This window comes from Doryrhamphus excisus, chromosome 18, assembly GCF_030265055.1.
Source record: "Doryrhamphus excisus isolate RoL2022-K1 chromosome 18, RoL_Dexc_1.0, whole genome shotgun sequence".
NCBI lineage: Eukaryota > Metazoa > Chordata > Actinopteri > Syngnathiformes > Syngnathidae > Doryrhamphus > Doryrhamphus excisus.
In genome coordinates, this window is record NC_080483.1 from 12,648,152 (window position 1) to 12,664,886 (window position 16,735).

The 16,735-nt window shown below is 42.1% G+C and overlaps 1 protein-coding gene across 3 annotated transcripts in view; it reads left to right on the forward strand.

Moving 5' to 3' along the window:
- Positions 1-1,838: 1,838 nt before the first annotated feature.
- The window catches only part of LOC131105944 (membrane-associated guanylate kinase, WW and PDZ domain-containing protein 3), a 128,181-nt gene continuing 113,284 nt past the window's right edge, over positions 1,839-16,735 (forward strand). For all 3 annotated transcript variants that reach the window (XR_009120026.1, XM_058054501.1, XM_058054503.1), the window contains exon 1: positions 1,839-2,659. Coding sequence is in view for 2 of the 3 variants with exons in the window: in XM_058054501.1 (XP_057910484.1) it covers positions 2,353-2,659 (307 nt within the window). In the remaining variant the exon portion in view is untranslated. The remainder of the gene's footprint in view (positions 2,660-16,735) is intronic.

Below are 16,735 nucleotides of genomic sequence, written 5' to 3' on the forward strand. Positions count from 1 at the left end.
TTTATTAATCCCCAAACTTGACTAATTGTTACATTGCCAACTATACTGCCTGAAATTTCTCATTGTGTACTCGTAACAAACCAACAAATAATGTGTGAAAATCTCCGGGTGATGGTAATGATGAGGAAATCAGAAAAAAAAACAAGGTTCTGCTTGAAGTTGGAGTAATTTGGCACTTGTAGCCATCTTAATGACCCCTAAAAACAACCCTTCTTGACGCTAGGTTCATTTTTTAAAGTAAATCCTGTTAAATGTCAAGAGGAGCCAAAAAAGTTGCAAAGCATGTGTTTGTGTGTTTTCCTCTTATGCCTTGTAATGTAACGACCTCATGGCGATGATACTGACATATGACTATGTCCTCTGAGTCAGCGTGATGCTGCATCATTTATAAAGCAACCAGGAATTAATGACATTTACAATGTTCAACTCCACAGCTTCGCTTGTGACCGCTCCACCTTGCAAGATGGATAGGCCTCTGAGTATTTGGATTTCATGCACATCATACAAACATGAGCAAGCACTTCCTGTAACGTCAACGTTCACATTTACAGCACTAGAAACTCATTAAACGGGGATGAATTATGCATGTAATAGAAGAGCCTGGCTGATGCTTTTCCTGCATGCATAAAAAAAGCAAAATGGATGGTAAAGCTGCAGATTAGGAGTGTGGTGAAAATTCATGATTGAATTAAGTAGATTTCTATATATTTGCATGCACTGAAATACTGTTAAAGACAGGAACAGGAAAAAAAATATGGTGGATATGATGTCTTTCCTGCATGTAAATATGCTGGGAAGTGGAGCGGTAAATTGCTGGCTAGTGCTTTGGCTTTGTCAGTGGGTGGTGCTGGGCACTTGGTTACACATACCAACATGATTAGTTGTTACCATGAAGGCTGTTTGGTATACCCCCCCACCTCCCACCCCCTTTCATGTATGTATTTTTAAATGCATAGATTGAAAATGCACAGTATGCATATTTTTTTTTAGAAAAAATACTATATATTATTAAAATGCTGCTATATATTAAATATTTAAATATTTAATAAATGTTTTACTGTAGATTTATTCTAGTCTTAGTCATTTAACAATATTAGTGGTAGTTCTTGTTTTTTTTTAAATAATGTAATTCTAACTCATGACAATATTACTATATAGTAAAATGAAAATAAATAAAATAAATTTATATTATATTAGATCATATATAAATATTGAAATATTAAATAATAAATAATTCACTGTAGATTTATTCTAGTTGTAGTCATTTAACAATATTAGTGGTAGTTCTTTTTTGTAAATGTAATTGTAATGCATGACATTATTACTATATAGTAAAACGAAAATGCACAGTATGCATATTTTTAGAACAAATATGTATTATTAAATTTATATTATATTATATCATATTATATAAATATTAAATAATAAATATTTTTCTGTAGATTTATTCTAGTCTTAGTCATTTAACAATATTAGTGGTAGTTCTTGTTTTTTTTAAATAGTGTAATTCTAACTCATGACAATATGACTATATAGTACTATATGCATATTTTTATTTTATTTTATTTTTTAGTTTTGTTTTTAGAAACAATAAAAAACTGCATTACATCACGTCATTTTTTATTATATTTGCAGTTTTTCTCTGTCTAGTATGAAAATACAATAGTTTACGGTATTACATACATTTCTACCAATTTCCTCCCCATCATTTCGTGTACTGTATTTGTATTTACAAATACCTATTTGGGTGTAATCCTACAGGTAACCATAAGATGGCGCCCGTGCAATGTCATCACAGCCGTGTGAGTGCGCAGCAGAGTTTTTTAAAAAGGGGGCGTTTCAAAGCCCGGCTGGACGAGTCTTGGCCGTGCCAGGTGTGTTGGAACCTTCCGCAGATGCCTCCACTGTGCGTGGGCTGGACTTCCACGGCGCACACATCGCCTCCCGCAGCCTCGGAGCGCTGCTTGCCGGGGCCATGACAGCTTGCTCGTTGACGCACTGGGTCTCTCCGCTCCATTAAAGGTTGTTCAATCTGTACAAACTTGCCGTCACAAGGAGGCCACCTGAGAGACGGGGAGCTCCGACAGAGAGAAGCCGTGATTGCTGCACTTGTGCGCCGTCGCTTTTTTACGCACACCGGAGCCTCTTTAAGTGAGACGATACTGCAACCGAGGCAAACGCGCAGGTTTTGGACATAAAGACGCCGTGGGATGACTGGCACACCTTCCATGGGTGGGAATCACTCCTGTGCACGTCAGGGAGATGAACCATCACTTTCTTCTGTTTATTAGGCCGCGCTAATTCAGCGAGTGGAAGCATCTCGACTGTTGAGAAAAAGCAAACAGAGCCACCATGTCCAGAACCCTGAAGAAGAAGAAACACTGGTCTAGCAAGGTGGTGGAGTGCGCCGTGTCGTGGGGGAACCTCGGGGACTTCGGCTCCGTGGTGGAGGTCCTCGGGGGAGCCGAGGTGGGCCAGTTCCCGCACCTGGGTCAGATGAAGCTGGACGTGCTGGTGTGCCACGTCGGGAAGCTGCCCTACTACGGAGATGTCCTCTTGGAGGTCAATGGGACGCCAGTCAGTGGACTTACCAACCGGGACACGTTGGCTGTCATCCGGCATTTCCGGGAGCCCATTCGCTTGAAGACGGTCAAACCAGGTGATGTTACCTTGTTACCTTGTCGGTTCCGGTAGTCATATCCCAGCGTAATTGAAGCAGTGCCACCTCCGCTACTCTAGGTGGCGCTCGCTCCAATGTTAGCCACTGAGTAATGACTACTTTGAGTCCAAGCAAGCTAGCAGGAGGCTAGGCTGAACATGTGGACAACATTAGGTACTTGATGTGTGATTTTACTACTTAAGTGGTTTTATTTTACGTAATGTGTTTTGGTTTACTGCCATCTTGTATATTCTTGATTTTAGTTTCATTATCTCTTTACATGCAATGTTATCTTAATAATACATTTGATTTGTATAGCGCTTTTCAGAGTACTCAAAGACGCTTTATAGTAGAGTAATAAAAATAGAGTTGAGTAAAAACAAAGTAAAAGATGCATTAAAATACAATATCCAAACATTAATTCATAGCTAAAAAAAGGCTAAAAGCAGTCAGGTATAAAAAGTTAGACATTAAAAACAGATTTAAACAGGTGGGTTTTTAGTTGTTTTTTGAAAGTGCATGGAGTGAATGTGGCAGCAATGGAGAAGGCTCTGTCCCCCCAGGTTTGGAGCTTGGTCTTACAGGGGAGTGCCAGGAGGTTAGAGTCCGAAGAGCGAAGGGGATGCATGGGGATTGTGTGGATGAAGGAGGTCTGTGAGGTACGGAGGGGTCAGATTGTGGAGAGCTTTGTAGGTGATGAGAAGGACTTTGAAATGGATATGTTGGGGGACAGGAAGCCAGTGGAGGTGGAGGAGATCTTCTATTCCTGCTTTTGCTCCTGTTTACCTAATGTGGAACATGTGTATGTATCGCTGCTTGGTTGAGCAGGATAACCTATTGAAGGATACACTTCACAAAATGACGAATAATAATAATAATCACTTACGCTAGCTTACCATTTTGTTCCAATCTGCAGTGTCTACTTTGCTGCAGGGTTCCGGTTTCCGTTTGCCCCTAGTCTCCTGTAGGATAAACTTTGTCTCCTTCCATGCAGAGTTCTCCTATGCATGAGATGAGTTAATTTGCTTTAAAAATGTTCACTTCCTGTTGTAGCTCTATAGCATCATACTATAGCATCTACACTTTGCTGCAGGGTTCCGGTTTCCGTTTGCCCTCAGTCTCCTGTCGGATGAACTTTGTCTCCTTCCATGCAGAGTTCTCCTATGCATGAGAAGGGTTAATTTGCTTTAAAATGGTCAGTTCCTGTTGTAGCTCTGTAGCATCATACTCTTGCATCTACACTTTGCTGCAGGGTTCCGGTTTCCGTTTGCCCTCAGTCTCCTGTCGGATAAACTTCATCTCCTTCCATGCAGAGTTCTCCTATGCATGAGAAGGGTTAATTTGCTTTAAAATGGTCACTTCCTGTTGTAGCTCTATAGCATCATACTTTCGCATCTACACTTTGCTGCAGGGTTCCGGTTTCCGTTTGCCCTCAGTCTCCTGTCAGAAACTTGGTCTCCTTCCATGCAGAGTTCTCCTATGCATGAGATGAGTTAATTTGCTTTAAAAAAAATGTTCACTTCCTGTTGTAGCTCTATAGCATCATACTATAATTGCACCCTCAACCTACACGAGCGCAACAATAACACGCAAACTTCACCCAAAGAGGTCACAGCTGATTGGAACATGTAATCAACCGACACGTCTCAGCTGGATTAAAATGTATTATTCCCTGAGTGATGTAAGTCAGTGTCGTCACCCATCTCTTCCCTCAGCCTATAATGCCCCATCATGGCCCTAATTGGCCTACTGGCTCTCATCACTTTTTCAGCGAGATCGAACGCAGATAATGGCAGTAATGGCGTAGCAGACTGGTTTGAGACATCAAGTCTAAGTGCACTCCCATGCATAGAAATAAGGCCTAATTACATCCTCCATTATTCAGTCCGGCCCGTTCCGAGCTGGAGTGGCAAGGCTGGTTGCATCCTGTTGTCTCATCGCAGCACATCCGGGCTGAGTCCAGGATGCCGCCTCCGACATCCCAGCACTGATAGATGAGAAGGTGGGAGGGCTGCACTAGCTGGTCCTAATGGAGGTAGTTGACGGAGATGGAGATCGCCTGGTATCCTGATTATGTGCTGGTAGTATTTCAGACCAGTACTTCTCAAAGAGTGGGGTGGGCCCTCTTGGGGGTGGCTCGGGGTGAACTGTTGGCGGATGTGAGAGGCAGGGAAGACTTTCAATATTAGTGCATGTATGAATTTGTCATAATCAGCATGCAGTTTGACTGGTGAATGATGAATGATTTGACCCCATTCAATGCAGATTACATTCATTTCTATTAGATTGCATGGTTAGCATTTGTTGATGGAGACAATAACATTCATTCATTCATTTTGCCGGAACCTATCCCAGTTGTGTTCGGGTGAGAGACGGGGTAAACCCTGGACTTGTCGCCAGCCAATAACAGGGCACTTATAGACAAACAACCATTCACACTCACATTCATAGCTATGGACAATTTGGAGTCGCCAATTAACCTAGCATGTTTTTGGAATGTGGGAGGAAACCCGGAGTACCCGGAGAAAACCCACGCATGCCCAGGAAGAACATGCAACTCAACACAGAGATGGCCGCGGTTGGAATTGAACCCTGGTCTCCTAGCTGTGAGGTCTGCGCGCTAACCACTCGACCGCCATGCAGCCCCCCCTGTCATACAGTATATTAAATTATCCTCCTTAAAAGCCAGTGTAGCACAAGACAACGTGCAGCCCGGTATCAGAATTATATCATCCAAATTCAGGAATTGGATCGGAAGTGAAAACGGTGCACCCATAACGCTTACTTGTGTTGGTGGTCAAAAATCACGCCGAATCGCCGATAACTGCGTGCTAACCACTCGACCGCCGTGCAACCAAGACACAAACATTTTAAAATAAAGATGCCAATTATAGTGTGACATCACCACTAATAGATGAGATATTTTTCGGTCCCCCAGAAGAGACATGACAAAAAATTACAAAAGAACCACTGCCTTAGACCATCCTGAATCCTGAATACTCCAGAGACAGCAACAGCAGTAGCAGTAGCAGCAGCTGAGTCCCACAAGCACCCAGGTCGGGCTCCCTGGAGATCATCCGTACATCCATACAGTATATGTGTGATCATTTCATACACTGGATGAAAGGGAAAACGGGTATTCGGCAAGCTTTAGGAATAGTGTGCTTGTGCCCCGATGTGATGCTGTGTTTTGTAGCTCTCAGCTCCCCAGAGCTGCTCGCAGCCTTCTTTACTGGCCCACTAAGCCAAGGATGATTAATAAAGAGCGCCAAGATTCTTAGCAACACGGGCAGACGTGTAGCGATGGGGAGGTATTAATATTATAATTATTAATGCTAAAAAAATAATAATCATCATCACCATCAGCATTGTTACTTAAAAATAATTAATTTTGAACAACATTAATGTTTAAGGGCTGCACGGCGGAGAAGTGGTTAGCGCTCAGACCTCACAGCTAGGAGACCCGAGTTCGAATCCCACCCTCGGCCATCTCTGTGTTGAGTTTGCATGTTCTCCCTGTGCATGCGTGGGTTTTCTCCGGGTACTCCGGTTTCCTCCCACATTGCAAAAACTTGCTAGGTTAATTGGCCACTCCAAATTGTCCATAGGTATGAATGTGAGTGTGAATGGTTGTTTGTCTATATGTGCCCTGTGATTGGCTGGCGACCAGTCCAGGTTGTACCTCTCGCCCGAAGACAGCTGGGATAGGCTCCAGCATACCCGTGACTCTAGTGAAGATAAGCGGCATAGAAAATAATGAATGGATGTTCCTGCACGGAATAATACACACAGTAGCTCGGCGTACCTGCACCATCTAATGAGATCCAATAAGAGATTGTATAAAAAATATTGTGCTGATGAGCCTTGCTGCCTATCTTTAATCAGCTTGTGAGAAGCACGGTCACATTCATTAAAAGAGACCTGTTATGCTCATTTTTCAGCCTTTTGTGTTGAGTTGTGGACTTCAAAAGAGCAGCTTCACATGATAACCAGCGCAGAAAGCTTTCTAAATCTTCCAGACTCTGCACCTATTCCAGCTTTCTTTGGATTTTGTGATTCCCACGAAAACAATATGTTTTAATGTATTGTACTTACGGCCACGTGAGGGCACGCCCACTCCACTGTGGTTGGTCTCACTCCTAAGTGCTGAGGACGATTTCCAGTGTTGTGCTGCTAGCTGCCGAACCCAATTTTATAGGAGTTGATAAACGGTATAAGACTTCATAATAAAAGGCGATTTTTTAAAAATGTTCGCTTTTAACATACAGCCATACATGTTGGATCCCGAATCCGATCCGGAAGTAGAGACTGGACGGTTAGAATTTTCTCAAGAAAAGAGGTTACTTCGAGACGTCTCTCAATGGTAAGTAGCTTTAGCATTTTAGCATTAGGTTTTACATAACATAATGTGGTCATTACACGTTTTTTGCAGGACTACCAGTGTTTTAAAAACTCAGGTAGACCCACAGATTGTGGTGGGAAATGGCTATTAGCAAACCCACTCATTATTTGCACACTCTATAATGCTACACAGACAACTGCTTTTGTTCCATTACTTACACAAAATAAACACAGTTAGGACACTGATAAATTCGTACTCACTGCTTGTTCTTCTGACTCTTCGACACGACCAAGTAACGTTGGAAAAGCTTCAGCCTTCAGCAACAGTTTGTCGGTTAGTCCAGCTGCATTCTGGCCCATGTTCACGAAACAGTCCAGTGTGAAATGCCGTTGACAGATTAAAATATATATTTTTACTGGTCGGGAACCAGGAACTCTAACCAGTTCTGCTTAATGGTGGCGTTGTTGGGAATTGTAAACAAATATAGCTTTCCCTTACACCCGAACAAAACACTTCCTGGGAGCAGAAGTTGAAAAATGCTCATTTCGAAGCTACCCAGGAGATACAAACATATCGACATACTAATTTTTAATTTCATTACAATGCCTTCCCAACACTAATTCCCCATGTCTTCTCACAGTGAAACTTCATATTCTACAACTGAATGATGTTTCTAATAATTAAACATTGTCTCCCATGTTTTAAACAATAAACTGACGTCAAGTAGGCAACAAAGCCTGAGGCTCAGAGCTAAACCTTGTCACATTCAACTGCATGTGACAGTGTCTTGGCAATGAAAGCACTTGCTCCCAAGTTGAGGGGATACAAATGTATTGACTTTGCCAATGTGGGGAACAACACTCCATCATTGTAGATTACCTTTAATGTGTATGCTAATCCATAAACTAGTTGGACTAAAATTAGTTGTACTTTGTGGCGGTTTAGACGTAGCAGAAGCTAATGAAGGGTCTTGTGAGGATCGGTGGTGATCCCTTGCCTTGTTGTCTCGCTGCCCACATTTGTCCATACATCACATACATGAACACGAGCATATGTATGATGTCCTAGGGCATGTCTTCCATGTTTGATAAGTGGCATTGGCATGCAGATACCGGCGCCGCTCGCACGTCCAGAGCTCACCGGTGCACATGTCGGCGCTGTGTATACATTCCTGTGTGGTCGCCTCATGTTTTATTCACACCTCCTGCATAATTGAGTTGGCGAGTGGATTTTCTCCACTCTGATAGAGTCGCAAGATCAGCTGTTACGGTGGTGGTGGTGGTGGGGGGGGGGGGGGGGGGGGGGAATCTAGACACGACGGCGGCTTCTCTTGGTTGAGCAGATGTTCATTGTTGTTCCTCACCGAGTTCCTCTGTGCTCTTAGTGTGGATGCTAGCATCCGAAAAAGAATGTGGAGCAGCATTTCACGCCGTGCACTCTCCAATTCTCCAGGGACCCCCTTCTGTTCTCACACTTCCTCACATCTTGTGTCTTCTTGGAGATGAAGACGTTCATAGTAGGGCCCCAACATTTCTCTGGTACCTTTTTGATTGAGTCGGGAGTGATGCCTCTATTAAAAGATCTATGCTCGCTGCAGGAGGCTATTTCTGCTGAGGCGCAGGAAAGCGGCATAATGATAAAAGGTTGAGTGTTAGCTACTCTGCAATATGTCGCTTATACATTCACTGGACGCATTATTAGATACACCTGCACCGTATAATAACATCCAACACAAGAGCTGCCTATGCAAACATACGTAAGTAGCGTATTGTGCAAAACTCTGCCAAGGCCCAACAATGTACTATTTACTTAATTTTACCAAATACAAATCCTTCATTATTTACCTGCCTCTTTTATTTCCTAAGGATTTATGCATTTTTCCTTGTTTTGGGTTCTCGAGGACTTCCAGACAACTGCCGAGCTTATTTTGTCAGATTACTTACACAAAATAAACACAGTTATTAATGATATATTATTTACAACGGGCTGCACGGTGGTCCAGTGGTTAGCGCACAGACCTCACAGCTAGGAGACCTGGGTTCAATTCCACCCTCGACCATCTCTGTGTGGACTTTGCATGTTCTCCCCGTGCATGCGTGGGTTTACACCAGGAATAAGCAACTCCAACGACTTCTTGCCTCTTTAGAAAACAAAATTATCTTTAAACTATCTTTCCCTTGCACCAGAACAAACATTTCCAGCGTGCCTTTGCTAACTTATGACGAACAGAGCTAAGCAGAGAGGGACGAGGGCGGACAACGTCAGCAGAACTTGGTGATAGAAAAAACATAGCATGCAGAACCATCCAAACTTTCTTTCAAATGCGGAAACTGCCGCTTTGGCTTTGATTAACATGACAATACAACATTTATAGGTCAGAAAAGTGGAAAAGCATAATAGGTTCCCTTTAAGATTGAATCCTACTTTGGGGAAAATTTACTTGCAGTCAGGTCTCGACCCAGTTAACTGCGATAAATGAGGGACCGTACATTTATACTGTATTTGTAAAGCACTGAGCGGTGCTTAAGAACTGAAGTAATACATTTTCTAACCAGTTGTTAGAAAATGTTCAGGATAATTAGACTTCTTATGTTTATATCACCATTTCCTCCCAATGAAAACCATCCGGGACAAACACTAACAGAGCAGATGGACTATTTTACAGCAACCATTTCTGTTCTGTTTTCCTTTTGTGATTTTTAATCATCTCATATCGCAGCGGGTTGTCATCTTCTTTTTATGTTTATTGATCTAAAGTGTTGCTAGTAGCTGAGGCTATGATGATGATGACGATGATGATGTTGAGAAGCATCACTTGAAGCATTAATCCCGAGGCCAAATTACATTATTGTGTTTTAATACAGCAGCACTTGAGGTGTTGATTGACAATTTGTCACCTGCTCCCGATCACATGGCGACTCCCCCTCGTGCTGCGGCGGGGTCAGAATATTTTCCATCAGTAGCTGATCCAACCTATAACGCTCCAGAATCAAACAGCAATAGTGAATGTGGGTTAATGCACCACTTATACCAGGAAGTGGCTCTCAATGCAATCATCTGCTTGACGGGTTTGTAGTTGCAAAATGGGCAGCTGCAAAGACAGAAAAAAGGAATAGATAGGGAAGATGTTAGTCACATGTATTCAGAATCTATCTATCTACATGTATTATGTTCCCTTTGTGCACTAAAAATGAGCCAAACCGTGACCTTCAAATCAAAGTATGGCATACTGTTCCACCCCTAGATGTTGGCCTGTAGGTCTATGTATTTTAAGGACACAGAGTGGAATAAGTTGTCTTGTGCTACACTGGCTTTTAAGGAGGATAATATAATACACTGTATGACGGGGGAACATACATACTGTATGTGGAGAACATGCAAACTCCACACAGAGATGTCCAAGCGGGGAATCGAACCCGAATCTCCTGGATGTGTGGCCTGCCTGCTAACCACTTGTCCAACATTCATTCATTCATTTTCTACCTCTTATCCTCACAAGGGTCGCAGGGGTGCAGGAGCCTATCCCAGCTGTCTTCGGGCGAGAGGCGGGGTACACCTAGGACTGGTGGCCAGCCAATCACAGGGCACATATAGACAAACAACCATTCACACTCACATTCATACCTATGGACAATTTGGAGTCGCTAATTAACCTAGCATGTTTTTGGAATGTGGGAGGAAACCGGAGTACCCGGAGAAAACCCACGCATGCACCGGGAGAACATGCAAACTCCACACAGAGAGGGTGGAATTGAACTCTGATCTCCTAGCTGTGAGGTCTGCGTGCTAACCACTTGTCCACCGTGCAGCCATACTTGTCCAACAGTAAATATAAAATAAAAAAATTATATTACATAGAAATGTCATGTAAAAAACAACTAGCACCTCAATTTAAAATACCCGTCAGGTATATAAACGGATAAGAAAATAAAAGTGCCTGAGTATTTTCTTATGTAGTAGTAGACAGTGTGGGTTCATCCAGCTAGGGTGGGGTCATGTCCTTGAAGAAGGACATTTTTCCTTCATGACATCATGAAAAGCAGCAACTTCAAAAGTGAGCATTAGAGCGCCTCTTCTCTCAAAAGTGGCGCACACAAGATGACAATTTTCTCACATAAACAGGCTCTAGCTACACAAACAGCGTTGCTGTTAGAAAGTAATTAAACAGTCACTTTTAATATAGGGGACCTTTTGATATTGAATTAGTACCAACCAGATATTATGACCCATACATTATGTGTGTTCAATAGCATAACAGCCCGATTAATCCCGCTCTGGTGTGGCATAAATGTTAGCTACAAATAGATTAACACTCCAAATGTCGCGTATGTCATCATCAGTCATGGCAGATGTTCACCATGTGTGACAATTAACAGGAACATTGTTCCATCGATGGTTGTCAAGCGCTGGACCGCAACTTGTTAACGGCTCACTAACCCTCACCGCCGCTTTCAACCATGCGCTTCCTATTGATCCTCTTTCAAGAATATCTTTACTTAACACCCGATAACGAGTGCAATAACAGTATTTATTGTGTTTACCATTTAGTAACGTAGCTATGAGACGCTCTTCTGAACAAGGAGGAATCTATTTTTCAAAAATGGTTCTTATTGGATAACAGATTTCCTTGCCAATGAGCGCTCTGTGGCCGTCTGACCTTTCTTTGCGGCCGCTTTCAAAGCATGCTGTTGATAAGCAGCTTGTTTGTCCTTCGTGGCGCTCATCAAGCTCTTCCCCAATGTGCCTGGAGGCAGCTGTCAGGCTTTTAGTCAAGTGCTGCAGTCAAACACACACACACACACACACACACACACTGTCCAAGTGTCCAAGGGTAAAAAATAATAGTGTCCTTAAGACGCATCTGACTAAATAAATGTAAATATAAGATACTTATATTGACAGGGTGTTAAGCAGCTAGATGATGTAAATTGTAGTGCTGTTTTTACATTAAATAACATTATTTTATGCCGTTGCAGGGTTCCAGTGTCATATCATTTTATGGAAATGGTTTAATTTCATTTGAACATGCATCAGATTACAATTGAATGCATCACATAATCAGTTCACAGTTCCACATGTCCAAAAAGGAGTAGGAAGAAGCAAAGCTTATTAAATCCTACCCCTCCATCTGGTACTTTTACAATCAGTAACTGTTACATTTGTGCACTTCCTGCTTTCCATAATACAGTTTAAGGTTGTTTTTTTTTTTTAAATAATGTACCTCGTACCAAAGTACAAGGTGATATGACCATCCAATGACATAATGGGTACCATAGTATATTGCACAACACAACGGCAACAGAACCAATGTTGTAAAAGCGGTAATGGCCGTTGTTGAGTTAATTGTAAACAACAGTACGTCAAATATAAAGTGTAAATTTCACAGCAACAGCGGAGTAACTCAGCTGACATTTTAAAGCGCATGCAGAGCTAGATTAAATATTGGATTGCTGCTTGTGATACTAGAAATACAGCTACTGCAATCTTCCCTATAGCCAATGTTTTGAGATATCCTGGTGGTTATTTGTAGACCGCATACAGGAGACTCATCAGTTAATTGAATGGAGACATTAATTGGAGTATTTCTGCGTACTAGTTAGACCCGTTGAACTTGGGCAGTTTATGTTGACCATTATTCCGAATTGATTGGGAGTTATTGTGCTGATTGTATGTTTTTTGACCTTTGACCTCGCCAGTTATGCATTGAATGTCATTCAAAATAAACCGGGTTCTTGCACTTGGGTTAAGAGCATTCATTATATATTGATTGACAGTTGGAGAATCATCAGTTAATTGAATGGAGACATTAATTGGAGTATTTCTGCGTACTAGTTAGACCCGTTGAACTTGGGACAGTTTATGTTGACTATTATTCAGAACTGATTGGGAGTTATTGTGCTGATTGTATGATTTTTGACCTTTGACCTCGCCAGTTATGCATTGAATGTCATTCAAAATAAACCGGGTTCTTGCACTTGGGTTAAGAGCATTAATTATATATTGATTGACAGTTGGAGAATGCTTTTTGGAGACTCATTAGTTAATTGAATGGAGACATTAATTGGAGAATTTCTGCGTACTAGTTAGACCCGTTGAACTTGGGCAGTTTATGTTGACTATTATTCCGAATTGATTGGGAGTTATTGTGCTGATTGTATGCTTTTTGACCCTTGACCTCGCCAGTTATGCATTGAATGTCATTCAAAATAAACAGGATTTATAAGAGCATCAATTATATATTGATTGACAGTTGGAGAATGCTTTTTGTTTTGAGCACAGACATGAGGGGGCAGTGTCCGACTGATGTGTCACCATGCTCAAGGACATTGTCTTTATGCAGCAATATTGCCACATGCTGCACACTGCACTGATTGCTCATTTGGCCAATGCTCCACCCCCCCCCCCCCCACCCCGCTCCTTTTTTGCTGTCATCCAGATGTGCACCATCCTCCAAATGGTGTTTGCCGCCGCAAGATAGCGACTCGGGTCACCTCTGCAGCGCTCACAGGTAATGGGCCTTGACATCTGAATTAGCCTGTCCTCTCAAAGGGTGATTAGCAAGCAGTTTAGCATTCTGAGGGGACGTTGGGTGCTTCTGATAAGCAAGTCCGCTGGGGTTCTGTCTCCAGGCGCTTCACCATGGCACTAATGTGGCTCATCACAAAGCGGTCACGGCGCGGTTCTGCAGATGACCGAGGGGAGAGATGAAGGCTTGAACTGGGGACAGCTGTGATTTGGATTCTCGAGGCAGCCAATTTTCATCAGTCGGTACTCCAGCTGTGAGCACCCGTAGACCAGACCTTCAGTCCAGAATCTTGGCCGGTCCTTTTCTCCTCTTCCACAGCCGTACGTTTGGCAGCAAGGGAGCGGCGGGCTTTGTGGAATCTTAATAGCTTTGCGTTGGCCGCCTGCTGCAGGCGTGTGACTGAATGCCAATGAGACACCAGACCCAACTGTGTGAGTGGCGTTGGGGGGCGCTTCTTCATCAGGTGGAGAGCGACACACCCCGAGGACACGAGTGTCGTCAAGAGGTGGCCTCCCTTGTTTAGACTTTTAAATTATTTTGTTTTATGCAGGAACCACCTGGAATCGACTACAAATAAGTTCTACAAATAGAAAAAGTGGCTCATTCTGATGTTCTTTATAAGCAAGATTTGGCTGCCAGTTGCATAGTTTTTTTTTTTTTTTCTAAAATAAACCTGCTTGCTACTTGTTGATGTCCAAGCAGAAGCTGGAGCAATTCTACATTTGATCGATGTTACTTAAAGTCAGATAAACCCACGGAGCTGTTCGGACTTGTCTGCACCTTTATTGATGCTCATTGCATTTGGCTAGGCACCGACTTTCAAGTAGACTTGGGTGGAAATTACAGTATGCGGTATATTGGTATAGATTCTTCAATGATAACAAAATGACTTATATCGGTATAAATGATGAACGTAAACAACCCTACTTGAAGACTGTGCACCACGGCCAAAATCCAGTATATTAGTATAGTTAGAAAAGATGTTCATGTTTGGGAGTATTTACTCTGCAGGCTGCACAAAATCATTATAAACAATGAGCAATCCCCTCCCGACTTACAGATTGAAAGGCCGATAAAGTTGGCTGAATCTCCTCTTCCAGAGCGCGAATGGAAGCTGGCTAGGGTTAGCTTATGTGGTTGTGTGTGTGTGCACGACTCGGTCTGGATGATTATATTTTAACCATGCTGTGTTTCATGATCAGGAACGATTCACAGTGCCTGATAACTGCAGTTTATATGTGGAAAAAAAATACAAGAAGCACTAGTATTTGTTTATGTAGCTCGTCTTGCACGTTCTCCACACACGGAACATTCATTTGTGACCGTCCTCCTTCAAAATAAGAGCGCTGTTTGCCCCATGTCTGCATAAACAAAACAAATATCTACTTATGCAGGTGGAATTGCATGGGTGACTACATCTTCCCTTAAGGGGAACTGCACGTTTTTTTGGAATTTTGCCCATCATTCATGATACTTATGTGATAAATTAACATATATATCCTTCCCTTTTCTGTGCATTATAATGCCAGAAAACGAGTTAATTTGAGCTAGCTATCAATGCACATCATTGGGGAAACAACTATTTAGACTACAAATTAAAGTTAAATAAAGTTTTTGTTCAGTCATATTTTTTCATTATACTTCAATGTTATACTTTATAATACTTAAATTTGGTCCCAACCTTGTGTCTCGTACGTTTTGTCTCTTGTGTTCAATGCAAACATTGAACTATTCAAATACAAAATAACAAAATAAGTGTTTTTTTCTTTAAATAAATAAATAATAATAAATAATAATAATAATAATAATAATAAATAATAATAATAATATAATATATTAATAATAAATATAATAAATATAAATATTTCTCACAATGGTTGGTCAAAATCCTGGATCGACTACATCACAACATACCATAGCCACTATTCCTGTGTATTGTCTTTTAGCATATGGGGATGATATTATTTCATTGTTAGCTATCAAGAACGAGAAAAGTAAGACTTTTTATATCACGCAGATCCCTACTAGCTGGTTGTGTTATCCCTGGCCTCATCATGTAGATGTTTCATGTGACACCAACACAGACTGTTGATGTCAACACTGGACGTGTTAAATATCCGAATCACACCTACATCGGCTTTTTCACACATACACTTATTTCAATCTGCTCACCCCCCCCCCCCACCCCCCCTCTCTCCCATGCCAATACAGCTGTGTCTGACATAGGAAGGCACTAGCCCCCCCTCGGCGCCCACCCAGTGGCTTCCTAATCTGATTACAGTTGGTCTTGCACAGCTTGGTGAAGGGCGGCAGGGGTGGGCGGGCGGTATTCATGAACAGCTGCTATTAACGAGGGTTACAGAAGCCATGTGTCCAAGTGTCATCCTGGTTGGGATTTGCATTGCATCCTGGGACTTGCTGTGGGATTGTTTCGTTGTCAGAGAGCGAAAACCCTGTTGATTTGCCAATTATAAGGTTAAGTCCACACAAATACGTTTTTTTTTTTTTTTTTAACAAATAGTAATATTTTGGTGTCACATGCAAATATAGGTGCCCTGTGATTGGCTGGCGACCAGTCCAGGGTGTACCCCGCCTCTCGCCTGAAGACAGCTGGGATAGGCTCCAGCACCCCCGCGACCCTTGTGAGGAAAAAGCGGTAGAAAATGAATGAATGAATGAATGCAAATATAGGTGTTTGTCCTTAAAAACTGGGATTTTGGAAAAGTCTGGCTTCAGCGTATGCGTAAGGACTGAAGTCTTTGGATGATATAATCATGTGCCGCTACTTCCACATTTGATAAGTATAATAGAATGTGTGCAATGGTTACATTACATTACATGCTTAAATGGCGTGTTGTGTGTTGAAGAGCGAATAGCAATGTACTTTTATTTTTCACTGAAACTATTATGGGCCCCCGCGACCCTCGTGAGGATAAGCGGTAGAAAATGAATGAATGAATGAATGACTATTATGGGCATCGGAGGAATCCTGCTGCTGCTATTTTGCTCTCCAAACATCTCCACGCTCACGCCAACTAAGGCGATTTGGGCTAAGACCCGATTGGACCTCGTCGTTATTTTGGAAGAATGGCGTGGGATCTTCTTTGCCCACACATTGAAAACATCTCTGTTATACGTATATATGCCTGTTTGTGCTACATAGCTACTGTTGTGGAGGCAATTAAACAATCATTCATTCATTTTCTAC